The sequence below is a fragment of the Panthera pardus genome, unplaced genomic scaffold, assembly GCF_024362965.1.
Source record: "Panthera pardus isolate Hobbes unplaced genomic scaffold, ASM2436296v1 HiC_scaffold_3, whole genome shotgun sequence".
NCBI classification, from domain to species: Eukaryota; Metazoa; Chordata; class Mammalia; order Carnivora; family Felidae; genus Panthera; species Panthera pardus.
In genome coordinates this window covers 29,040,380-29,067,378 of record NW_026526876.1, presented here as the reverse complement: position 1 = coordinate 29,067,378, position 26,999 = coordinate 29,040,380, and the positions used below count along the sequence as shown (strand labels likewise).

The following is a 26,999-nucleotide window of genomic DNA, read 5'->3' as shown; positions in this document are numbered from 1 at the left end:
ATCTCACAGTCTTAAGTTCAAGCCCCATATTAGGCATAGAGCTTACTTTTAAAAAAAGTAAAATGAATGAATAAATGAAACCTATCCCATTCACAATAGCATCACAAACAATAAAATACCTAGAAGTGGAAGTGGAAGATTTGTAGAATGAATTCTACAAGACTTTGTTGAAAGAAATCAAAGAAGACATAAACAATTGGAAGGACATCCTGTGCTCATAGATTGAGTTAATGTTAAAATTCCCATGCTACTTGAAGCTGTCTCTAGATTCAATGCAATTCTTATAAAAATTCCATGGTATTTTTCACAGAAATAGAAAATACAATCCTAAATATTGTATAGAACCACAAAAGATCCTGAATGTCCAAAGCAATCATGAGAAAGAACAAAATCTGAGGCATCTCACTTCCGGATTACAAAGTTTTGTTAACTAAAATAGTATGGTACTGACATAAAAATAGACACATATGCAAATGGAATAGAAGAGAGAGCCCAGAACTAAACCCCCCTATATACAGTCAACTAATATTTGATAAGGAAACCAAGAACATGCAATGAGGAAAGGATTGTCTTTTCAACAAATGATGTTGGGAAAACTAGATAAATACATGCAGAAGACTAAAACTTAACCCCTATCTTACACAACTCACATAAAATATCTTGAAATGGATCAAAGACTTAAACATAAGACCCAATTTGGTAAAATTCCTGGAAGAACACATCGGGAAGGAAGTCCTTGACATTGGTCCTAGCGATGGTATTTTGGATATGACACCAAAAGCACAAACAACAAAAAAATTTAACAAGTGGAACTACATAAAACTTGTGCACTGCAAAAGAAACAATTAATGAAATGAAAATGTAACCTACAGAATGGAAAAAATTTTTTCAAGCCATGTATAGGATAAAAAGGTAATATTCAAAAGATATAAGGAATTCACACAACTCAATAGCAAAGACAAATGTTTTTACAGGCAGAGTATTTAGGAGTGCCTGGGTGGCTCAGTTGGTTAAATGTCTGACTTCAGCTCAGGTCATGATCTCGTGGTTCATGGGTTTGAGCCCCATGTCAGGGTCTGTGCTGACAGCTCATAGCCTGGAGCCTGCTTCAGATTCTGTGTCTTCCTCTCTCTCTATCTGCTTCTCCCCTTCTCTCTCTCTCTCTCTCTCTCTCTCTATCTATCTATCTCTCTCTTTCTCTATGAAAAATAAACATTAAAAAAAATTTAAGGCAGAGTATTTAAATAGACATTTTCCAAAGACATACAGATGGCCAACATGTACATGAAAAGGTGCTCAACATCACTAATCATTAAGGAAGTGCAAATCAAAATCACAATAAGATACCTCCTCACACCTGTAAAAATGGCTATCATCAAGAAGACAAGAGATAACAAGTGTTGGTGAGGATGTGGAGAAAAGGGAACACTTGTACACTGTTGATGGAATTGTAAACTGGTTTGGCCACTATGGAGAAAAATATGGAGGCTTCTCAAAAGAATTAAAAATAAAACTACAATACATATACAATCCCACTTCTGGATATATATCCGAAAAAAGTAAAAACAGGTTATCAGAGATTTATGCACTCCCATGTTTATTGCAGCATTATTTGTAGCAGCCAAGATATGGAAACAACCTAAGTGCCTATCAATGAGTGAATGAATAAAGAAGATGTGGTGTATTATAGTCAATGGAATACTATTCAGCCATAAGAAAAGAAAAAATCCTACCATTTGCAACAACATGGGTAGACCTTGAGGACATTATGCTATGTGAGATAGGTGAAGCAGAGAAAGGCAAATACTGAATGATATCTCATATATGTGAAATCTAAAAAAAAAAAAAAACAAAAAAAAAACAACTCGACAGTGGAATGCTAGTTACCGGGGCTGGGTAGTAGGGGGAATCATGGAAGAATGGAGAGATGTTGTTTAAGGATACATACTTACAACTAGTAGATAAATGAGTCCTAGAGATCTAGTATACAGAACGTGATTATAGAAAACAAAACTGTATTGTAAACATTAAAGTTGCTAAGTAGCCAGATCTTAATTTTACCCATCGCAAAAAGAAATAATTTTTTGATGTGATAGAGGTATTAGCTAATGATACAATGGCAATCATACTACAATATAAATATATCAAATCAATATGTTGTATACCCTAAACTTCACAATGTTGTATGTCAATTATACTCAGTGTTTAAAAATTAAGAGAAAAATAAATGTAGAAAGAGCCACTTCTGATATAAAATATTCTGTCCTTACCACTTAAATATTAATTTGGGAGTAATGTTCTCTTTGGGGTACTGCTGTTATGGATAAACATTTTTCAATGTTGGAACCAGCATCTATAACAAGTCTAAAGCTAAAGATAGGAAAAAGGTGATAAAACAGTTGTAGAAGGGAAAGGAGGGACACTTTAGAAAAAAAAAGAAAGAAAGAAATCTGTTTTAACATGTTAGAGTTCTACCAATAGTAACTCAGATGCAGAGATAAATAGTTACCTTGAGAATCTTAGTCATCTCTTTGCTTCCTTCTTCTTTGGAATTATAACTAGTAATAACTTGTAAAAATCTACAAATAACTAAATGCTACTGACTTTCTCTGTTTCCACTTCTTAGTCAACCAAATTTGACCCTTATCTTACAGATAACAATAAGGTGTATAAAAAAAGGTTGATGGATGGAGTGAAGAGATACAGAGGTAAGTGAGAAGCATGCCAAGAAAGAGAAAACATCTTCAAGCTTTTGCATTTACTTTTCTAAAATCTCTCTTATTTCTCAATGATTAGACTGCTAATTATGTTATTCTATTTTTTTTAATGAGCTGTCATTCTTGGTTGTACACAGTCACATTTGGGAAAATAACCTACACTATTTTGTCATTGTAGCAAATTTCAAATCTTATTTAATGGTAAGAAATTTGTGTATTGGTTGTCTCTTTGCTATAACTCATCAGTCTTGCCTGCTCTTCTCTCTCTTCTGGGTAAACTCATCATACAAGTTGCTATAATAGTGTTTTCTGGAAAATTGACAGGGAGAATTTTTCTATTCTTAATCCTTAGCTAATTCTTTTGATCACTCAGAGAACTTAATGATAACACTGCTTTTTACTTCCTATTTGTGTTTCTTGATTTGTATGACCAAGCAGTTTTCCCTCTTTGGCATAAATACAAATTTATTTTGTTATCTCTTTCTTTCCTAAGGAGGAAAGGTTAATATCAATAAAATAGATGATGCTCTTGAAAATATGGAATTCCCACTTGAAGAGGAAGAAATTGAGAAATTGTGCAATCACCTGCCAGTTGATGGTGAGCATTTCAAGTACACAGTGCCCTGTAAGGAAGTTTTTGTTTTTCTGTAGGAAGATCTTTTTTTATTATTATTATTATATGAAATTTATTGTCAAATTAGTTTCCATACAACACCCAGTGCTCATCCCAAAAGATGCCCTCTTCAATGCCCATCACCTACCCTCCCCCTCCCTCCCACCCCCCATCAATCCTTAGTTTGTTCTCAGTCTTTAAGAGTCTCTTATGCTTTGGCTCTCCCCCACTCTAACCTCTTTTTTTCTTTTTTTTCCTTCCCCTCCTCCATGGGTTTCTGTTAAGTTTCTCAGGATCCACATAAGACTGAAACCATATGGTATCTGTCTTTCTCTGTATGGCTTATTTCACTTAGCATCACACTCTCTAGTTCCATCCACGTTGCTACAAAGGGCCATATTTCATTCTTTCTCATTGCCACGTAGTAGTCCATTGTGTATATAAACCATAATTTCTTTATCCATTCATCAGTTGATGGACATTTAGGCTCTTTCCATAATTTGGCTATTGTTGAGAGTGCTGCTATAAACATTGAGGTACAAGTGCCCCTATGCATCAGTACTCCTGTATCCCTTGGGTAAATTCCTAGCAGTGCTACTGCTGGGTCATAGGGTAGGTCTATTTTTAATTTTTTGAGGAACCTCCACACTGTTTTCCAGAGCGGCTGCACCAGTTTGCATGCCCACCAACAGTGCAAGAGGGTTCCCGTTTCTCCACATCCTCTCCAGCATCTATAGTCTCCTGATTTGTTCATTTTGGCCACTCTGACTGGCGTGAGGTGATATCCGAGTGTGGTTTTGATTTGTATTTCCCTGATGCTGAGGGATGTTGAGCATCTTTTCATGTGCCTGTTGGCCATCCGGATGTCTTCTTTAGAGAAGTGTCTATTCATGTTTTCTGCCCATTTCTTCACTGGGTTATTTGTTTTTCGGGTGTGGAGTTTGGTGAGCTCTTTATAGATTTTGGATACTAGCCCTTTGTCTGATATGGTATTTGCAAATATCTTTTCCCATTCCGTTGGTTGCCTTTTAGTTTTGTTGATTGTTTCCTTTGCTGTGCAGAAGGTTTTTATCTTCATGAGGTCCCAATAGTTCATTTTTGCTTTTAATTCCCTTGCCTTTGGGGATGTGTCAAGTAAGAAATTGCTGCGGCTGAGGTCAGAGAGGTCTTTTCCTGCTTTCTCCTCTAGTGTTTTGATGGTTTCCTGTCTCACATTCAAGTCCTTTATGCATTTTGAGTTACTTTTTGTGAATGGTGTAAGAAAGTGGTCTAGTTTCATTCTTCTGCATGTTGCTGTCCAGTTCTCCCAGCACCATTTGTTAAAGAGACTCTTTTTTCCATTGGATATTCTTTCCTGCTTTGTCAAAGATTAGTTGGCCATCCTTTTGTGGGTCTAGTTCTGGGGTTTCTATTCTATTCCATTGGTCTATGTATCTGTTTTTGTGCCAATACCATGCTGTCTTGATGATGACAGCTTTGTAGTAGAGCTAAAGTCTGGGATTGTGATGCCTCCTGCTTTGGTCTTCTTCTTTAAAATTACTTTGGCTATTCGGGGCCTTTAGTGGTTCCATATGAATTTTAGGATTGCTTGTTCTAGCTTCGAGAAGAATGCTGGTGCAATTTTGATTGGGATTGCATTGAATGTGTAGATAGCTTTGGGTAGTATTGACATTTTGACAATATTTACTCTCCCAACCCATGAGCACGGAATGTTTTTCCATTTCTTTATATCTTCTTCAATTTCCTTCATAAGCTTTCTATAGTTTTCAGCATACAGATCTTTTACATCTTTGGTTAGATTTATCCCTAGGTATTTTATGCTTCTTGGTGCCATTGTGAATGGGATCAGTTTCTTTATTTGTCTTTCTGTTGCTTCATTATTAGTGTATAAGAATGCAACTGATTTCTGTACATTGATTTTGTATCCTGCAACTTTGCTGAATTCATGTATCAGTTCTAGCAGACTTTTGGTGGAGTCTATCGGATTTTCCACGTATAATATCATGTCATCTGCAAAAAGTGAAAGCTTGATTCATCTTTGCCAATTTTGATGCCTTTGATTTCCTTTTGTTGTCTGATTGCTGATGCTAGAACGTCCAACACTATGTTAAACAACAGCGGTGAGAGTGGACATCCTGTCGTGTTCCTGATCTCAGAGAAAAAGCTCTCAGTTTTTCCCCATTGAGGATGATGTTAGCTGTGGGCTTTTCATAAATGGCTTTTATGATGTTTAAGTATGTTCCTTCTACCCTGACTTTCTCGAGGGTTTTTATTAGGAAAGGATGCTGAATTTTGTCAAATGCTTTTTCTGCGATTGACAGGATCATATGGTTCTTATCTTTTCTTTTATTAATGTGATGTATCACGTTGATTGATTTGCAAATGTTGAACCACCCCTGCATCCCAGGAATGAATCCCACTTGATCATGGTGAATAATTCTTTTTAGAAGCTGTTGAATTCGATTTGCTAGTATCTTATTGAGAATTTTTACATCCATATTCATCAGGGATATTGGCCTGTAGTTCTCTTTTTTTTTTACTGGGTCTCTGTCTGGTTTAGGAATCAAAGTAATACTGGCTTCATAGAATGAGTCTCATAGAATGAGGGAAGGAAGTTTTCCTTCCCTTTCCATTTTTTGGAATAGCTTGAGAAGGATAGGTATTATCTCTGCTTTAAATGTCTGGTAGTGAGAAACGTAACAGAAACCCATGGGGGAGGGGAAGGAAAAAAAAAAAAAAAGAGGTTAGAGTGGGAGAGAGCCAAAGCATAAGAGACTGTTAAAAACTGAGAACAAACTGAGGGTTGATGGGGGGTGGGAGGGAGGGCAGGGTGGGTGATGGGTATTGAGGAGGGCACCTTTTGGGATGAGCACTGGGTGTTGTATGGAAACCAATTTGACAGTAAATTTCATATATTAAAAAATAAAAATAAAATTAAATTAAAAAATAAATAAATAAATAAATAAATAAATGTCTGGTAGAATTCCCCAGGGAAGCCATCTGGTCCTGGACTCTTATTTGTTGGGAGATTTTTGATAACTGATTCAATGTCTTCGCTGGTTATGGGGTCTGTTCAAGCTTTCTGTTTCCTCCTGTTTGAATTTTAGAAGTGTGTGCATGTTTAGGAATTTGTCCATTTCTTCCAGGTTGTCCAGTTTGTTGGCATATAATTTTTCATAGTATTCCCTGATAATTGCTTGTATTTCTGAGGGATTGGTTGTAATAATTCCATTTTCATTCATGATTTTATCTATTTGGGTCATCTCCCTTTTCTTTTTGAGAAGCCTGGCTAGAGGTTTATCAATTTTGTTTATTTTTTCAAAAAACCAACTCTTGGTTTCGTTGATCTGCTCTACAGTTTTTTTAGATTCTATATTGTTTATTTCTGCTCTGATCTTTATTATTTCTCTTCTGCTGCTGGGTTTGGGGTGTCTTTGCTGCTCTGCTTCTACTTCCTTTAGGTGTGCTGTTAGATTTTGTATTTAGGATTTTTCTTGTTTCTTGAGATAGGCCTGGAATGCAATGTATTTTCCTCTCAGGATTGCCTTCACTGCATCCCAAAGCGTTTGGATTGTTGTATTTTCATTTTCGTTTGTTTCCATATATTTTTTAATTTCTTCTCTAATTGCCTGGTTGACCCATTCATTCTTTAGTAGGGTGTTCTTTAACCTCCATGCTTTTGGAGGTTTTCCAGACTTTTTCCTGTGGTTGATTTCAAGCTTCATAGCATTGTGGTCTGAAAGTATGCATGGTATGATTTCAATTCTTGTATACTTATGAAGGGCTGTTTTGTGACACAGTGTGTGATCTATCTTGGAGAATGTTCCATGTGCACTCGAGAAGAAAGTATATTCTGTTGCTTTGGGATGCAGAGTTCTAAATAGATCTGTCAAGTCCATCGGATCCAATGTATCATTCAGGACCCTTGTTTCTTTATTGACCGTATGTCTAGATGATCTATACATTGCTGTGAGTGGGGTGTTAAAGTCTGCTGCAATTACCACATTCTTATCAATAAGGTTGCTTATGTTTATGAGTAATTGTTTTATATATTTGGGGGCTCCCCTATTCGGCACATAGACATTTATAATTGTTAGTTCTTCTTGATGGATAGACCCTGTAATTATTATATCATGCCCTTCTTCATCTCTTGTTACAGCCTTTAAAGTCTAGTTTGTCTGATATAAGTATGGCTACTCCAGCTTTCTTTTGACTTCCAGTAGCATGGTAAATAGTTCTCCATCCCCTCACTTTCAATCTGAAGGTGTCCTCAGGTCTAAAATGAGTCTCTTGTAGACAGCAAATAGATGGGTCTTGTTTTTTTATCCATTCTGATACCCTATGTCTTTTGGTTGGCACATTTAGTCCATTTACATTCAGTGTTATTAATAGAAAGATATGGGTTTAGAGTCATTGTGATGTCCGTAGGTTTTATGCTTGTAGCGATGTCTCTGGTACTCTGTCTCACAGGATCCCCCTTAGGATCTCTTGTAGGGCTGGTTTAGTGGTGACAAATTCCTTCAGTTTTTGTTTGCTTGGGAAGACCTTTATCTCTCCTCCTATTCTAAATGACAGACTTGCTGGATAAAGGATTCTCGGCTGCATATTTTTTTCTTTTCATCACATTGAAGATCTCCTGCCATTCCTTTCTGGCCTGCCAAGTTTCAGTAGAGAGATCGGTCACAAGTCTTATAGGTCTCCCTTTATATGTTAGAGCACGTTTATCCCTAGCTGCTTTCAGAATTTTCTCTTTATCCTTGTACTTTGCCAGTTTCACTATGATATGTCGTGCAGAAGATTGATTCAAGTTACATCTGAAGGGAGTTCTCTGTGCCTCTTGGATTTCTATGCCTTTTTTCTTCCCCAGATCAGGGAAGTTCTCAGCTATGATTTCTTCAAGTACACCTTCAGCACCTTTCCCTCTCTCTTCCTCCTCTGGAATACCAATTATGCGTAGATTATTTCTCTTTAGTGCATCACTTAGTTCTCTAATTTCCCCTCATACTCCTGGATTTTTTAATCTCTCTTTTTCTCAGCTTCTTCTTTTTCCATTATTTTATCTTCTAGTTCACCTATTCTCTCCTCTGCCTCTTCAAGCTGTGGTTGTCTCCATTTTATTTTGCAGCTCGTTTATAGCATTTTTTAGCTCCTCCTGGCTGTTCCTTAATCCCTTGATCTCTGTAGCAATAGATTCTCTGCTGTCCTCTATACTGTTTTCAAGCCCAGCGATTAATTTTATGACTATTATTCTATATTCACTTTCTGTTACATTGTTTAAATCCTTTTTGATCAGTTTGTTAGCTATTGTTATTTCCTTGAGATTCTTTTGAGGGGAATTCTTCCATTTCTTCATTTTGGATAGTCCCTGGAGTGGTGCGGGATTGTGGGGCACTTCCCCTGTGCTGTCTTGAATAACTTGCATTGGTGGGCGGGGCCGCAGTCAGACCTGATGTCTGCCCCCAGCCCACCGCTGGGGCCACAGTCAGACTGGTGTGTGCCTTCTCTTCCCCTCTCCTAGGGGCAGGATCCACTGTGGGGTGGCGTGGCCTGTCTGGGCTACTTGCACACTGCCAGGCTTGTGGTGCTGGGGATCTGGCGTATTAGCTGGGGTGGATTGGCAAGGTGCATGGGGGCGGGAGGGGCAGGCTCAGTTTGTTTATCCTTCTGTGATGGGCTTTGGGAGGGGCCCTGTGGCAGCGGGAGGGAGTCAGACCCACTGGAGGGACGGATCCGCAGAAGCACAGAGTTGGGTGTTTGCGTGGTGCAAGCAAGTTCCCTGGCAGGAACCGGTTCCCTTTGGGATTTTGGCTGGGGGATGGGTGAGGGAGATGGCACTGGCGAGCGCCTTTGTTCCCCGCCAAGCTGAGCTCTGTCGTCCGGGGCTCAGCAACTCTCCCTCCCGTTGTCCTCCAGCCCTCCCGCTCTCTGAGCAGAGCTGTTAACTTATAACCTTCCGGATGTTAAGTCCCGCTTGCTGTCAAAACACACTCCATCTGGCCCCTCCACTTTTGCAAGCCAGACTCAGGGGCTCTGCTTGGCCAGCAGGCCGCCCCTCCGCCCCGGCTTCCTCCCTCCAGTCCGTGTAGCGCACACCACCTCTCCGCCCTTCCTACCCTCTTCCGTGGACCTCTCATCTACGCTTGGCTCCAGAGAATCTGTTCTGCTAGTCTTCTGGCGATTTTCTGGGTTATTTAGGCAGGTGTGGGTGGAATCTAAGTGATCCGCAGGACGCGGTGAGCTCAGAGTCCTCCTACGCCGCCATCTTCCCACACCAAGCTCTGTAGGAAGATCTTAAACATACTTACTAATTTCATGGAAAAAGCCAGAAGTTTATAGATACCCAATCCTAAAGAATGGAGATATATTGTCTCAATATTAATCTTAAATAAAATATCAATAATTGCTTATATTGCTGCTTGAAGAGTTCCTATGCCAGAGAATACCAAAATGAGATGAAAATCAGTGTTGGGATCAAGTAAACAAGTTAAAAAATTAAGCTAAACAGGGGCACCTGGGTGGCTCAGTCAGTTAAGCATCCGGCTTAACTGATTTTGGCTCAGGTCATGATCTTGAAGTTTGTGAGATCGAGCCCCATGTTAGGCTCTATGCTGACATTCCAGGGCCTGCTTGGGATTCTCTCTCTTCTTGTCTCCCTGCCCCTCCCCCAACCAAATGAATACATAAACATGTTAAAAAATAAAAGTGAAAAAAAATAAAGCAAACAAAAAAGTATTTTTGAGGGGTAGGGAGAGAAAATTATAAAGGAATTCAGAAAGCAACAAAAAGAAATGGGGAAGGGTGCTGGAAACTGTTAAATGTTATTTGTACTATTGTAAAATATATACAGCATATATCTAACAATCACATTAAATTAATTCACAGGTATCAAACTTTAAATTACACAGAAATTACCTGCCCCCTCAAGACTATGATCAAATATGTTTTAGGTGGAGGCTATGAATCTTAATTTTATTTTTTAAATGCTTATTTATTTATTTTGGAGAGAGAGAGAGAGGCAGGGCAGGGCGCGAGCAGGGGAGGGGTAGAGAGAGGAGACACAGAATCCGAAGCAGGCTCCAGGCTCCGAGCTGCCAGCACAGAGCCCGATGTGGGGCTCAAACCCAGGAACTGTGAGATCATGACCTGAGCCAAAGTCAGAAGCTTAAGCAACTGAGCCACCCAGGTGCCCCTATGAATCTTAATTTTAAATAAGCAACCCCCACTATAGTTAATTTGTTGAAATAGCTAAACTTTATGATATAGAGAAAAATATAATTAGTATATTTATCTAGGATTAGCACTTTTTGGCATGGTTTTCAGCAATAGCATTTGATCAAAGCACTCTGTTTAAGTCTTAGTATCTTGAGCATCTTAGCATGTTTAGTATCTTGAAATGATTCTGTGGATTAATTAATAGTTTGATAAGTATCCTAGAAGTGTTGGTATATGAGTTTATCTAATATGATCTGATCATGCTTGAAATCAAGCGTTGTCAAAATGCTTGTCAAAAAAGTAGTCTCCTATTTCTTATCTGAAACTATTTCTTTTTCACATGTGTAACACATGAGCCAGACAAGATTATAAAACTCCTGTTGGAATTGGAATATGGCCCCACCCTAAATTATCTGGAGGGCAGTCTAGCTAAAAACCTCAAAATAAATATTATTGCCTCTGCTCTGTAAAACAGGTTATCAAGAACTGACTTTTAAAAATATAACCAAAGAAACAAAGATACCCAAATAAATCTAAGGAACAAAGAGAGCACTTTAAATAAATTTCTGTTTTAATTCAATGCTCTATTGGTCATTCGGAAATTGTTCGTAACCCAGTGGTTGCTCGGACGTTGGTAATTGCTGCAACAGAAGCAGAGACTTCATGTTGTTTGCTTTGTATTTCTAGCACTGAAAATAGAGCCTGGCATATATGTAGGCATCCAGCAAATACTTTTTGGTGAGTTAAAAAATGAAAAAATCAGCCTGCATCAAGGTGCTGCCTGAGATCTTACATTTTGGGACACTGACAAGTCTTGGCACACCCTCAACTCCTGGTAGCCCCTGAAAACAAAGACAGCTTAGATAAACACATGGGTCTGAGAAACAACCAGGAGTTCTCACTAAGCTGAACAAATAAGGTTTACCTCCTACATAAGACCACTCTATCGAGATGATGATTGGTAAATGGATAAAGAAAATGTGTTTTATATATATATATATATATATATATATATATATATATATATACACACACACACACACACACACACACACACACACAATGGAATATTATTCAACCATAAAAAGAAGAATGAAATCTTGCCATTTGCAACATGGATGGAGCTAGAGAGTATAATGCTAAGAGAAATAGGTCAGAGCAAAACAAATAGCATATGATTTCACTCATATGGAATTTAAGAAACCAAACAAACAAGCAAAGAGAAAAAATAAGAGAGAAGCAAAGCAAGAAATAGACTCTTAATTATAGAGAACAAACTGATGGTTACCATTGGGGAGGGAAGTAAGGGAAGATCAAGGTGTATACTTGTGATGAGCACAGGGTGATATATAGAAATGCTGAATCACTATCTTGTACATCTGAAACTAATACAACACTGTTAACTAACTATAATTAAAAACTTAAAATTAAAAAAAAATTAAAAAGACTAAAAGAGGTGGCTCTTTTATGTAATGTACAGAAACCAGCAGAGTCAAGGAAATTGAAGAAGCAAAGGAATATGTTCCAAACAAAAGGACAAGATAAAAGTCCGGAAACAGACTTCAATGAAATGGAGATAAGTGATGTACCTGATAAGGAGTTCAAAATAATGATCATAAAGATGCTTATTGAGGTCAAGAGAACAATGCACGAACAAAGTGAGAGTTTCAACAAAGAGATAGAAAACACAAGAAAGTACCAAAGAGAAATCGGAAAGCTGAAGAATAAAATAACTCAGCTGAAAAATTCAGTAGAGGGGTTCAACAGTAGACTCAATCAAGTGGAAGAAACAACCAGCAAACTCAAAATACAGGGCAGTGGAATTTACCCAAATAGAAGAGCTAAAAGTAAAAGAATGAAAAAGAGTGAAAATAGCTTAAGGGATTTATGGGACACCAGGAAGTGGACCAATGTTCACATTATAGGGCTCCCAGAAGGAGAAGAGAGAGAGAACAGGACAGAAAGCCTATTCAAAGAAATAATGCCTGGAAACTTCCCCAACCTGAGAAAAGAAGCAGACATGAGGATTCAGGAAACTCAGGTAGCCCCAAATAAGATAAATCAAAGCTAGCCACACTAAGATGCATTACAGTTGTTAAAATCAAGGGGGTAAATCTTAAATATGGAAAGAAGAAAACAACTTGTTATATACAAGGAAAACCCCATAAGACTATCAGTAGATTTTTCAGGAGAAACTTGGTAGGCCAGAGAGGAGTGACATTATATACTCAAAGTGAGAGAAGAAAAAAACTTGCCAACCAAGGATGCCCTACTTGGCAAAGTTGTCTTTCAGAACTGAAAGAGAAATAGTTCTCCAGACAAGCGGAAGCTGAAGGAGTCCATCACCACTAGAGCAGCCTTGCAAGAAATGTTAAAGAAACTTCTTCAAACTAAAACAAGAGGGTGCTTAACTAGTAACAGGAAAACATATGAAAATGTAAATCTCACTGCTAAAGGTAAATGTACAGTTAATTTCAGAATATTCTAATGTAATAGTAGGGGGTATATCACTTACTAATCTAGTATGAGCATTAAAAGACTAAAGTATTAAAAATAACTATAACTACATTTTTAGTTAACAATCTGTTAATGGATACACAAGGTAAAGGATGTAAGTTGTGATAACAAAAACATAAAAGGAGGGGAGAATAGAAATTTATACCTTTGGTATGCATTCTTAGTTAAGTTCTTATAAGCTTAAAATAGACCATTATAAATATGTTTTATGTAAGCCTCCTGGTAACCACAAAACAAAAACCTACAGTCAATACACAAAAGAGAAAGAGAAAGGAATCTAAGCATAACACTCCTGAAAATAATCAAATTATAAGGGAAGAAATCAAGAGAAGAAAGTATCAAAGGAATTATGAAACAGCCAGAAAATGATTATTAACAAAACGGCAATAGGGCACCAACTCCCAGCTCTAAGATGAGTAAGGACAGAGGACCTAATGAAAAATAAGGTTGATAGCACTGTATTATATCATTGAAATTTGCCAAGAGAATAGAATTTAAATATTCTCACACACACAAAAAGACAAATATAATCGGTTATAGATGTGTTAGTTTAGATGGGGGATTCCTTTCATGTATACATACATCAAATCACCATGATGTACACCTTAAATATATTACAATTTTATTTGTTAATTATACCTCAATAAAGCAGATATAAAAAAAAACAAAAAATGGAAAGAATTTCTTTTCTTCCATTCTGATGAGTGAGGAACACAAAAAGAAAAAGTATGAGTAGAATAGATGTCTCTATCTTATTTAGATTTTTTTCTTTTTTCGACCTTTTGCTTTACAGTATGAAAATAAAATATCTAATTAGAAAAAAATTTTAGGCCACTGCCAAATCCTTATACTTTACTCTGCAGTTTAAGAATTTTATGTAATGGGAACCTGAATTAGTCCGCTCAGGCTCCCATAACAAAATACCATAGTCTGTGTGACTTACACAGCAGAAATGTATTCTCTCACAGTTCTGGATGCTGGGAAATCCAAGATCAAGGTACTAGCTGATTCAGTTTCTGATGGGGATTGTCTTCCATGCTTGCAGAGGCTGTCTTCTCACTGTGTCTTCACATGGCAGGGAGATAGGAAAGAGGGAGAGAGACAGGGAGAGATACAGGGGGAGAAATGGAGAGACAGAAAGAGAAAGAGTTATCTTCCTCTTCCTATAAGGCCACAGTCCTATCAGAGTTGGGCCTCACCCTTATGACCTCATAACCTTAATTACCTCCTAAATACCTTATCTCCAATCAGTCAAATCAGAGGTTAGGGCTTCAAACTAGGAATTTGAGGGGACACACTTCAGTCGATAGTGGAACTATACCTAAATTTTGTCTTGTCTTGTAGATGAAAGGAGGATTAAACTGGATAAACTTCTGGATGAAGTACATGAACTTCTAGGTGAGTGAGAAAAAATAATGATAAAGCATAATAAAAATAATCTCTTGGGGCACCTGGCTGGCTTAGTCTGTAGAGGATCCAACTCTTGATCTCAGGGTTGTGAGTTCAAGCCTCACACTGGAGGTGGAGCCTACTTCAAAAAAAATTTCTTAATACTTAACAAAAGAAGTTATTTTTTTCCTATATTAAAATAATTCTTTTTTTATTCAGCAGTCCATTGCCTTAACCACTTGGCCACCTCATCCCAATTATTTTTTTATTTAAATTTTGGTCAACATACAGTGCAATATTGGTTTCAAGGGTAGAATTCAGTGATTCATCACTTTCATACAACACCCAGTGCTCATTACAAGTGCCCTCCTTAATACCCATCACCCATCTAGCCCATCTCCCATCCACCTCCCTCCATCAACCCTCAGTTCTCTTTTTTTTAAGTTTCTTGTAGTTTGCTGTCTTCTCTTCTTTTCCTCCCTTCCCATATGTTCATCTGTCTTGTTTCTTAAATTCCATATATGAGTGAAATTATATGGCATTTGTCTTTCTCTGACTAACTTATTTCGCTTAGCATGATACATTCTAGCTCCATCCATGTCATTGCAAATGGCACGATATCATTCTTTTTGATGGCTGAGTAATATTCCATTGTGCATATATAACAAATCTTTATCCATTTTAAAGTATTTTCTGTTATCCTATCCATGACATAATAATTCTGTCATTTTATCTCTTTTAATTGGTAATGTATACATAATTAAAGAAAAACTTTAGAAACTAAATGTTATTAGTATAATCAGTTGTTATCTACATCTTATGCAAAAGGCCACAGTATAATGTTGAAGTAACAACCCCTATGTTCTTTGGAGTTTCAATAGTATAATTTTATTTTCTACTGTTCTAGTGACAAAATTTGAAGGCAGATTGCACATACCAGTAATATGACTAGATGAACAAGCTCATAATTCAGGCAAAAATAAAACAATATAGCAAATGGTACATGCTGGCAGAATTATTTACATCAGTAAACTTAGTGGGCTGTTAAAATACCAACTTTCTGCATGTTGTATTGGTTCCTTGTTCCTAACATTTTACAGAAAGTTCTATTTTTGAATCTCCCTTCTAATTTTATGTAATTAGACAACACTTCATGTTTCCATTACTTTTTACCCTATACTTGAGGATGATGCTACACAAAAATAGTTGATATGATGATGATTTAAAGCTTGAAATTTGACCTTCTACCATTATTTTCTTTTTTAAGGGGAAGAAATTCACTATGAAGACCTGGAAAATATTCTGAAAAACATTGGGTTAAGACTCAGACTGAGGGAGAACTCTGTGTTGATGAAAAGTTTGCCACTTGATGGTGAGTGTTTAATTTACCAATGAGGTATTCATCCACCCCCTGAAAGTTTACTGGTTGCCATAAGGTATGAGACATAATACTACAAAGGGTTACAAAGATAAATGAGGCATAGCTCAGGTCCTAGAAAGCCCTCAGTTAGAGATGGACAGCACATACAAAACAGAAAGAAATGCTATACATTGTGATGCATGCTATAAGATTAATAAATATTCTGCTATGAAACTGCAAAGGAGATATTGACCAACTATTCCTGGAGTGTCTAAGACCTCACAGAATGGTTATTACTTTAAACAGGCCTGAAAGGTTTGATGGTAGGGCGTACGAAGAACCAAAAGTAAAAGCATGGAAAAAGTCAAAGAGGGATACCTAACCATGGCAAGTTTCGGGCACCATGCACAGTTTCATGCTGAGTACACATTCACATTATGTGGACGAGTACTTTATAAGCTTGACTCAAACTAATCAATAATTCTTATATAATCTATCTGTGAAACAGGATAATAACAATGCGTATCTATGATGATGGTGATGAAGATAACCAAATAGTGGCTGTGAAAATATGAAAAAATGTTTAAAATCTAAAGATATTAATTATTAGATTTTCTATTTCAAAACTCCAGTTATGTTTATTAAATGATTTCTATATTTAAGGCATTTTTCTGGATTCAGGAGCTATGAAGATATGTGCCAGAAGCTCACTGCTCAAAATAACACAGAGTCTTTGCACTTAAAAAGTTCATAATCTAGTTGACTAGATAAGACAGAGATACATATTTTGACCTTCTGGCTAAACATGGCAATCTTTTTTTAATATTTGCATTTATCTTTACCACTTTCTAAAATACCAAAAAGATGTAAAAGAAATAAAATTTTTCTTTTAATTTTAAAACAAATTAAAAATTTCTTTTAATTTTAAAACAAATTAAATATTTCCACAAAGACTAAGAGAAGAGAATATTATAGCAGATAAGAGATGTCAGTTAAATTTTGAAAAACAAATTGCATGAAAGACCATAAAAGGTGAAAACTGAGCCTGAAAGGAGAAGCAAACAAGAAGGCATCCACTTCAGGGGCACCTGGTTGGCTCAGTCAGTAGACCACGCAACTCTTAATCTCAGGATTGTGAGTTCAAGCCCCATGTGGGGTATAGATACTACTTAAAAATAAAATATTAAAAAAAATAGGGCTACTTCATGTCACAAAACTGTAAACAGCTCAGGAAATAGAGGCACCAGTTACCTCTAAAGTCAGGAGTATGAGATATGGCTGAAAGTCTTTAAAAAGATCAATGCAATTGACAGATCCCCTTCCTCACTCCACAGCTAAGCAAGTATTTCTTATCCATGCAGCATAGAGATTTACTCTCTGGAGAGGTTAAACTGGGGAGATTCTCAGACATCAGACCCAGCCAAGGTTGGGAGTGAATTTTCTACTGAAACAAGGAAATTACATGAAAGTCAACGTGTAGCATGGTGAGATCCCCCGTCATCTTCTCCCATTGGCCTGCCTAGATGCTGGCAGTGAATTCTAATATCCTTTATTCATATACTTAGATCTGCAGCTTGCAATGAAAAGATAGATAATAACATGTGTACTACTAAAACAAAAACACCTCACCCTTAAACAGAAACAACCAAGAATCATATGACTTGTAAGAAAGGTTTGTTACATGAAGGACAGAAATAAAAGCTAGCAGAAAAGAAGGAACTTGGAGGAAGTACAGTAATCCCCCTTTATGCATGGGGATATGTTCCAAAGCCCCCAGGGGATGTCTGAAACCATGGATAGTACCAGACTATATATGTTTTTTTCCTATGCAAACATACCTATGATAAAGTTTAATTTATAAATTAGGCATAGTAAGAGATTAACACTAATAACTAAAAATCAAATAGTACAATTATAAAAATACACCATAATAAACATTACGTGAATGTGCTCTGTCTGTGTCTCTCTCAATATCTTACTGTACTGTGTTCACTCTTCTTCTTGTGATGATGTGAGATGATAAAATGCCTACATGATTAGATGAAGTGAAATGAACTATGGAGGCATTGTGATTAGCATTAGGCTACTATTGACCTTTGGATAATACATCAGAAGGAAGGTCATCTGCTTCCAGACCACAGTTGACACAGGTAACTGAAACCAGGGAAAGTGAAACTGAAGATAAGGGGAGACTACTATACTCAAGGGAGAAAGCAGAAAAATAATTCAAAACAATTTTAACTAATATCTTCAGAAAGATGAGAAAAGCCCTAGTTACGAAACAAGAAAAGGAGGCTGTGCAACAAGCTAGGACACACTATGAAAAAAGAGCACGCTATGGGGCGCCAGGATGGCTCAGTCAGTTAAGCGTCCAACTTTGGCTCAGGTCATGATCTCACAGCTCACATGCTGTCTCTGTTTCTCAATAATAAGTAAACATTAAAAAAAAATTTTAACGGGGCTCCTGGGGGGCTCAGTGGGTTAGGCATCTGACTTCAGCTCAGATCATGATCGCGTGGTTCACAAGTTCAAGCCCTGCATCAGGCTCTGTGTTGACAGCTCACAGCCTGGAGCCTGCTTTGGATTCTGTGTCACACCCTCTCTCTGTCCCTTCCCCACTTGGGCTTGGTCTCTTTCTCTCTCTCTCTCAAAAATAAATAAAAACATTAAAAAAAATTTTTTAATTGAAAAAAAAGGAGCACTCTAAAAATTTTTTTTTAAAGCTCTTTTGGAGGTGCACCTGAGTGGCACACTCAGTTAAGCAGCTGACTCTTGATTTCAGTTCAGGTCATGATCTCGTAGTTGGTGAGATAGAACCTCATGTCAGGCTCCATGCTGAATGTGGAGCCTGCTTGGGATTCTCTCTCTCCCTGTCTCTCTACCCCTCCCTAGCTTGCATATATTCTCTCTCTCTCTCTCTCTCTCTCTCTCTCAAACTCTCTCTCTCTCAAAATAGACAAACTTTTTTTTAAAGAAAAAAGCTCTTTGGGAAAAAAAAAGCGCTAAAAATTTAGAAATTCATTGAGCTGGAAGATGAATTTGGAAATTGGAACAAAAATACAAAAAAAAGATAGAAAATAGAAAAAAAAATAAGAAAATCAGTCTGACAACTCCGACAACTGAATAATAGAAGGAGTCCCAAAAAGAGGAAACAAAGAAAATAGAGGAACAAACTGTAAAATAAATCCTACTAAAAAAATGTCTTCAAATCTGAAAGAATGTGACTCGAGGCTGAAAAGGCTCACCAAGTACCTACCACTCCAAAGAATAGGAAAAGATCCACACCCGAGGCTCCTACATGGCTCGGTCAGTTAAGCAACTAACTCTTGAAATTTGGCTCAGGTCATGATCTCATGGTTCATGAGATCGAGCCCCACATCTGCACTGTCAGTGCAGAGCCTGCTTGGGATTCTGTTTCCCATTCTCTGTTCTTCACTTACTCATGCTCGCTTGCTTGCTCTCTCTCTCTCTTTCAAAAATAATTAAACTAAAAAAAAAAGAAAAGAAAGAAAAAGATTCACATCAGAGTAGGTTGTAAAATAATCAGAACACCAGAAATAACAAAATTATAAAAGTTTCCAAAGAGAAACAAGCAGGTCACATAGAAAGTTGGGGGTATGTGAATGGTATTGGACTTCTCCACAACTCTTGAAGATGAAAGACAATTGTGTAATACCTTGAAAATTATTATAAAATTTGTTTCCAACCTAGAATTCTATATCCAGCTAACCTATCAATCAAGTATGAGAATAAAATTCATATCCTCACATATTTCAAAATATGACATTTTCTTTTTTTAATTAATTATTTTTTATTTAAATCCAAGTTAGTTAACATATAGTGTAATAATGCTTTCAGGAGTAGAATTTAGTGATCCATCACTTACATATAACACCCAGTGCTCATCCCAAGTGCCTTCCTTAATGCCCATCACCCATTTAGCGCATTTTCCCGCCAATATCCATCCAGCAACCCTCAGTTTGTTCTCTGTATTTAAGAGTCTCTTACGGTTTGCCTACCTTTCTGCTTTTATCTTATTTTTCTTTCCTTTCCGCTATGTTCATGTGTTTTGTTTCTTTAATTCCACATATGAGTGAAATCCTATGTCTTTGACTTAATTTAGCTTAGAATAATACACTCTAGTTCCATCCACATTGTTGCAAATGGCAAGATTTCATTCTTTTTGATGACATAATAATATTCCATTGTGTATATATACCACATTTTCTTTATACATTCATAGGGTAGTTCTATTTTTAATTTTTTGAGGTGCCTCCATACTGTATTCCCCAGTGGCTGCACCAGTTTGCATTCCCACCAGCAGTGCAAAAGTGTTCCTCTTTCTCTGCATCCTCACCAAAATCTGTTGTTTCCTGAGTTGTTAATGTTAGCCATTCTGACAGGTGTGAGGTTATACCTCATTGTGGTTTTGATTTGTATTTCCCTGATGATGAGTGATGTTGAGTGTCTTTTTATGTGTCTGTTAGCCATCTGGATGTCTTCTTTGGAAAAGTGTCTATTCATGTCTTTTGCCCATTTCTTCACTGGTTTATTTATTTGCGGGGGGTGAGTTTGGTAAGTTCTTTATAGATTTTGGATAGTAACCCTTTATCTGATATGTCACAAAATAAGACATTTTCTGAGCAAAGGTTCAGAAAAAAATTCCTACGTAAATACCATTTTGGGGGCACCTAGGTGGCTCAGTCAGTTAAGTGTCCGTTGGTTTCAGTTCAGGTCATGATCTCACAGTTCATGAGATTGAGCCATGCCTCAGGCTGTACACTGACAGTGGAGAACCTGCTTGGGATTTCTCTCTCCCTTTCTCTCTGCCCCTCCCTGGCTTGCTCTCTCTCTCTCTCTCTCTCTCTCTCTCTCTCTGTCTCTCTTAAAAAAATAAATAAGTAAACATTGCTTTCAAGTTAATATCATTTCTAGGGGCGCCTGGGTGGCTCAGCCAGTTAAGCATCTGACTTCAGCTCAGGTCATGATCTCATGGTTCATGAGTCCAAGCCCCATGTCGGGCTTTGTGCTGACAGCTCAGAGCCTGGAGCCTGCTTCAGATTCTGTGTCTCCCACTCACTCTGCCTCTCCCCAGCTCATGTCTGTCTGTCTCTCTCTCCCTCTCAAAAATAAATAAACATTAAAAAAAATTTATAAGTTAATATCATTTCTTAAAAACTACTTGGGGGAGAGATGTCACCAAGGTGGCAGAGTAGGAGACCCTAGCCTCCTTCCCCCAACAAAGATCAACAATTAGACGGCTATCCACAAACAAAATTAGCTCTGGGAGAGCTCAGAAGTCCACTTAAAAACCTGAAGCAATACAGTGGATCAAGAAAACCCATGAATAACCACACAAAAAGAGTAAAAAGAACAGCTTCATTTTGCCTGCATCACCCTTAGGCCAACATTGCTCAGTGCCGAGAGGAAACTCCCCAGCCCAAAAGAGTTCCCCTCCTAAGAAAAGGAGAATGGAGTAAGTGAACAACTTTCCAAGCCTTTGGGGCACTGCACAAAGGACCTGCTTACATTTCACTCCACCTGGTGACCAACAAAGGTAAGACATCTAGAGATGTCTAAGAACACGGAAGAAGGGAAAGGGAAACCATTATCAGTTCATAGTGGGAGCAACCACAGTTCCCAGTGGCCTCATCTGCAAATGGCCCCAGCAATTTTTGCTGCTGATGACTTCAATAGCCCTTGCAAATACGAAAGTTACCCCCAGCTTTCATCACTGAGGACCTCATTACAGACCCCAGCACACTGCTCCACAGAGGACCCCAATAGCTTTCACTACTGAAGAAAGCAAATGTCAACACAGCCACTACAGATTTCCTGCATATTTTGCCACTAAGATTTTCGCTCCACAGGTTTTTGTGTTCACAGAAGCCAGCCACCCATGTTACTATGAGTATGTCTGCAGCCAGCCCTGGCTCACCTGCAGTGAGGCCCCACAGCTGAGTATGCACAAACCACTAACTCCAGCCACCACTGCCACCTGTCCTGTTCCCTAGCCACTGGACCTGGAGGTGCTACTGAGGACCCCAAAAGCCCTTGAAACCACTGTGGATCCCCCATAGCTCTCACTAAGGAACATGGAGTTGCTCATGTCATGAACCCCAGGAATGTGAGCAGACAAGACACCATATACCCCCAGACCTGGAGTCAACACATATCTCCACTCTTGGCATCAGGTACCACTAGTCCCAGAGCCGCAACAACTCTGGTGTATCCCTAAAGATGGGTGAAGGTCTTTCCTTACTGAAAACAGTCCATATAAAGTATAGGAGACTGCTTCTTTAAATGCACAGACACACACAAGTCTATTGGGATCATGAAGAATCAGGGAAACATGATACCACCAAAGGAACACAGTAAACTTCCAGTAACTGACCCCAAAGAAATGGAGATACACAAATTACCTAACAAAGAATTCAAAATAATTGTTCTAAAAACACTCAGAGAGCTACAAGAGAAGTCAAATAAACAATTTAAATAATGAAAACAATACAAGAACAAAATGAGAAATTCAGCATAGAGATGAAAAATGTAAAAATGAACCAAACAAATTTTGGAGCTGAAAAATAAAATAACTGAACTGAAGAATTCATTAATGAGCTTAAAAACTTAAGGAACCCAGCTGGCACAAGCAGAAGAAAGAATCAGTGAACCTGAAGAAAGATCATTTGAAATTATCTAATTAGTGGAGCAAAATGGACAGAAAATGAAAAGGAATAAAGAAGGCCTAAGGACTTATAAGACACCATTAAGAGAACATCCTTCTTTGTCCCTTGTGATATATATTTTGCCTTAAATCCTATTTTGTCAGGTATAGTACTGTTACTCTGGCTTTCTTTTGGTTCATATCCATGCTTTTGTTTTCAAGTTTTACTGTCTTTTTGTTATGTCACTTGTAGACAATATACTGTTTGGTTTTATTTTTTAATGTCATCTAAGAGTCTATATTTCATAATTGTTGAGTTAAATTCCTTAATAAATTCCTTCATAATTACTGTTTATAGGACATGGTTCTGCTATAATATTCCATAGTTTCCATTTACAGTATTCTTATTACTTTTTTCTGTCTTTATATTTCCCATTAGATTCATTAAGTTTTATTCTACAGGTTGAAAAATTATAGTGGTTGTCCTTAAGACCCATATTCATGGCCACTTACCTCACTGATTTCTTAAATTCATCAATCCCCCAAATAAGACAAGGATTTTAGTATACTCTCATGTCCTATTTGTCAACTTACCTTGCTTGCTATACCAATTATGTTGGTATTTAACTAGGATTTAAGTCAGGGTTACTATGGATAATATTCTTTCTCTTTTTTCTCTTGACTTTAAAAAAAATCAATATACTTCACCAGATATTTGGTCATTTTTCCCTTCCATACCTCTTGTAACAACTCCTAGATTTGTTTTACTTATCGAGTACTGCCCTTTTTTTAAAATTTTTTAATGTTTATTTAGTTTTGAGAGACAGAAAGATAGAGCACAATGGGGGGAGGGGCAGAGAGAGAGGGAGACACAGAATCTGAAAGAGGCTCCATCCAGGCTCTGAGCTATCAGCACAGAGCCCAATGGGGGGCTTGAACTCACCAACTGTGAGATCATGACCTGAGCTGAAGTCAAGTGCTTCACCGACTGAGCCACCCAGGTACCCCAGAGTACTTTCTTTTTAAAAAGTTTTCAATATGGGTCTCTGTGTGATGAATCATAAACCTTGAGTCCTTGGGAATATTTTGGTTATGCCCTCATGCTTAAATAACAATTTGTATTTAAGTTCGAAGCCCTTTTAATATTTCTCCATTAATTTTACTCCATTGCCTTTCAGCATCTAGAATTATTGTTGAGAAATCTGATGTCAATCTGGTTTTTCTTCCTTTATAGGTCTCCTTCTTTTTTCTCTGAAGAGTTTTAGAATTTTCTTTTTATTTGATATTATTAAAGTCGCTATAACGTATATCTAGGTTGGAATTTTCCGTCTTCTATTTAAATCTATATGAGCTATTTTAATATAAAGTCATCTTTCTTTAATCCTGGAGATTTTAAATTATTATTTCATCAAATAGTTTCTCCTTACCATTTTTTTTCTCTCCTTTGGAACTCTTGTTACCCAGAGATTAGCACTGCTACTTCCATAGGCATATCTTATAATTTTCCATTTTCCACCTCTTAATCCTTTTCTGCTGCCCTCTGAGAGAATTCTTCAATCTGATCAAACTACCCACTAATTAATTTTTTAGATATTTCCTTTGTACTCTATCTCATCCGCTGTGTTTCTTTATTTAAACTTTTTTATAGCAGAGGTGCCTGGGTGTCCTGGGAGCCTGAGTGGCTCACTTGGTTGGGCATTCGGCTTCCCCTCAGGTCATGATCTCATAGTTCATGGGTTTGAGCCCCTCATCTGGCTCCATGCTGACAGAACAGAGCCTGCTTAGGATTCTCTCTCTCTTTCTCTCTCTCTCTCTCTGCCACTCCCCTACTTGTGCTCTCTCTCAAAAATAAATAAACATTAAAAAAATTAAAATTGTTTTTGTACCAAATGTTTTATACCTAATATTTCCATTGATTCTTTTCATATTTTCTTGTTCTTTTTATATTTTGCTAATATCTTATCTCCTTAAGTATATCTGTCATGCTTATTTTAAATTCCTGGTCCTTTTATTCCGATAATTCTTATTCAAATGATATACATTATTCAGTTTGTTTGTTTGTTTGTTTGCTTGTTTGTTTTTGAAGTAGTTGTATTCCTCAGATGACTGGCTACTTTGGTCCTGTCCTGTGAGTCCTTGTTCTCTTGGGGCATCATTACTATGTTTGAAAATATGCTTTAGGTAAGGGTGTAAGGTCAGGCTCCAGTGAACATCAGCCAGTTGGGTTTAAGGGCAGTGCTTAGACACTGCTCAGACTTCAGTTTCTTCAGGGTTGATTTGTGGGGAAGGAACCAGATATTCATGCTAGTCCACCACCTATGTGGGAATAGAAATCCATGTTTGAATTTTTGTAAAATACAACATCTGTGTTGGCAGCACAGGACATCTCACTGAGGGATTACCTTGCAGAAGAGTCATTTTCATGGGCTTGTCAATGAAAATATCTAAAACAACATCTATGTGATGTCACGTGGAAAACATGTAGAAATACTCATTACTAATATTCAAAGAAGTCCTGTCATGGTTGTCAGGTTTTTTTAGCTCAGAAATCATCCATGTCTTCACTCATGAGTCCCACTAGTATCTACTCTTATCCCTGCGAGCATTAATATGTGTGATCTTAATCAAAAAAAGGAGAAAATGAGAAGTAGATGAAAAGAGAGACTGGGAAAGGTATGGAAAGACACCACTAATAATTGTTTCAACTGTCAAATCAGAAAGTGGGTACAGGGCACCTAGATGGCTCAGTCAGTCGAGCATTAGTCTTCAGCTCAGGTTGTGATCTCACGGATCATGAGTTTGAGCCCCGGATCAGGCTCTGTGCTGACAGCTCAGAGCCTGGAGTCTGCTTCTGTGTCTCCGTCTCTCTCTGCCCCTCTCCACACGTGTTCTCTCTCTCTTTCTCTCCCAAAAGTAAATAAACATTTTTTAAGAAGTGTGTAGACTTAATCTCTTGAGAGCTTTTTCTATTGGTCTAACTCTTAAGTTGGGATATAAACGGGGGGGAAATGAGTAAAACTATAAGAATTGTTCTTTCTGAAATTGCTAGGTTTTGAATTATTACAACAGGTTCCCATACCAATTACTGTATTGTGCCCTATCTTACAGCTGCTGGAAAGTTGTATAAGCATAGGTTGCTGGATGGCATAAGGTCTCTCAAAGGTGAGTGAGCAGTCAGGTAAAATTGAGATTCCTTATGTTTCGTATTTACATTTTAAAAACCACATTTATTTTTGGTGGTGACAAATTTGTCAATCTAACAAATTTTTGTCTCATCATTTACTACTTTTAACATAACTACCTTTGAAGGAATTACTTTTGTCTCTATCATTCCAAGTCCTATTTCCAGAGAGGAATTAGAAAGACTGTCTTCATCAGACTTGCCAGTCCTTTATTTCTCTCCTTATAAATGTCTCCTGAGAGCTACAGTCAAGTCTTCTGGACAACAATGAAGAGCAGGTTCTGTTCCTGATTCCCATGCTAGCTCTTTTCACTTAAGCAAATTTATTGTTCCTTTGATTGTTGTCCCTCCAATTAATGCATGGACACGCCTAGCATTTTTCACTTTATCATTATTGTTTGCCCTTCTCACTTCCATCCTTTGTTTCCCTAAGGAGTGGAGCTTAATGTTAATCAGTTAGGACTCTTCATGAAAAATATGAGCTTTGACCTGGAAGAAGAGGAGTACTTGGACCTGCTCAGCAACCTGCCTGCTGATGGTGAGCTGCTCCTACGGTGAAACTTTGCATTTGTACGTGAGAATTTCTGAGAGCATGTTTAGAGTGTGCAGAAACATTAAAAAACAAAAAGAAAGAGACCCAATCCTCAAGAATTCATCAATTCCTGCAGTGGACTTTATTGAGTGCCTAATATACATAAGCTATTAGGAATATAAAAATGAAGATGATGGTTCTCTGTCCTCTAGGAGTTCACCATCTAGTAAGGAGTCTCACATGCTGACAGGCCATCATACCACTATGCGGTTGTGCTATAATACTAAAAATGCATTCAGTAAGATCCTGAGGAAGGGAAAAGCTAAGTTCACCAGGTAAAGAATCAGAGGAAGATTTGTCAAAAATGTATAGAAATTCTTCAGGGAAAAAAAACGGCATTCCATGGGGTTAAAGGAAGGCACTTGTCATGATGAGCACTGGATGATGTATAGAATTCTTGAATCACTATACTGTACACCTGAAACTAATATAACTGTACATTAACTATACTGGAATTAAAATTTTTAAAAAGAGGGGTGCCTGGGTGGCTCAGTCAGTTGAGTTTCTAACTCTTGATTCCCAGGGTGGTGGGATCAAGCCCTGCATCAGACTCTATGCTGAGCATGGAGCCTGCTTAGGATTTTCTCTCTCTCTCTCTCCCTCCCTCCCTCCTTCTCTCCCTCCCTCCCTCTCTCTCTCTCTCTCTCAAAAAAAATTAAAAATAAAGATAAAAAGAAAAAGAAAAGAAAGCTGGGACAACCCACAGCAAACAAGCACCCACCCACAGGCTACATGTACAGTACATATAGAGCCT

The 26,999-nt window shown here is 37.6% G+C and overlaps 1 protein-coding gene across 5 annotated transcripts in view; it reads left to right on the top strand.

Moving 5' to 3' along the window:
• EFCAB3 (EF-hand calcium binding domain 3) overlaps positions 1–26,999 on the top strand; it is a 157,773-nt gene that overhangs the window by 25,829 nt on the left and 104,945 nt on the right. For 4 of the 5 annotated variants that reach the window (XM_019466645.2, XM_019466646.2, XM_019466644.2 and 1 more), the window contains 6 exons: positions 2,655–2,708; positions 3,211–3,315; positions 14,404–14,457; positions 15,716–15,820; positions 25,581–25,634; positions 26,087–26,191. In XM_019466645.2, coding sequence (XP_019322190.2) covers positions 2,655–2,708; positions 3,211–3,315; positions 14,404–14,457; positions 15,716–15,820; positions 25,581–25,634; positions 26,087–26,191 — 477 coding nt within the window. The remainder of the gene's footprint in view (positions 1–2,654; positions 2,709–3,210; positions 3,316–14,403; positions 14,458–15,715; positions 15,821–25,580; positions 25,635–26,086; positions 26,192–26,999) is intronic. The other variant, XM_053892743.1, reaches the window with a different exon arrangement.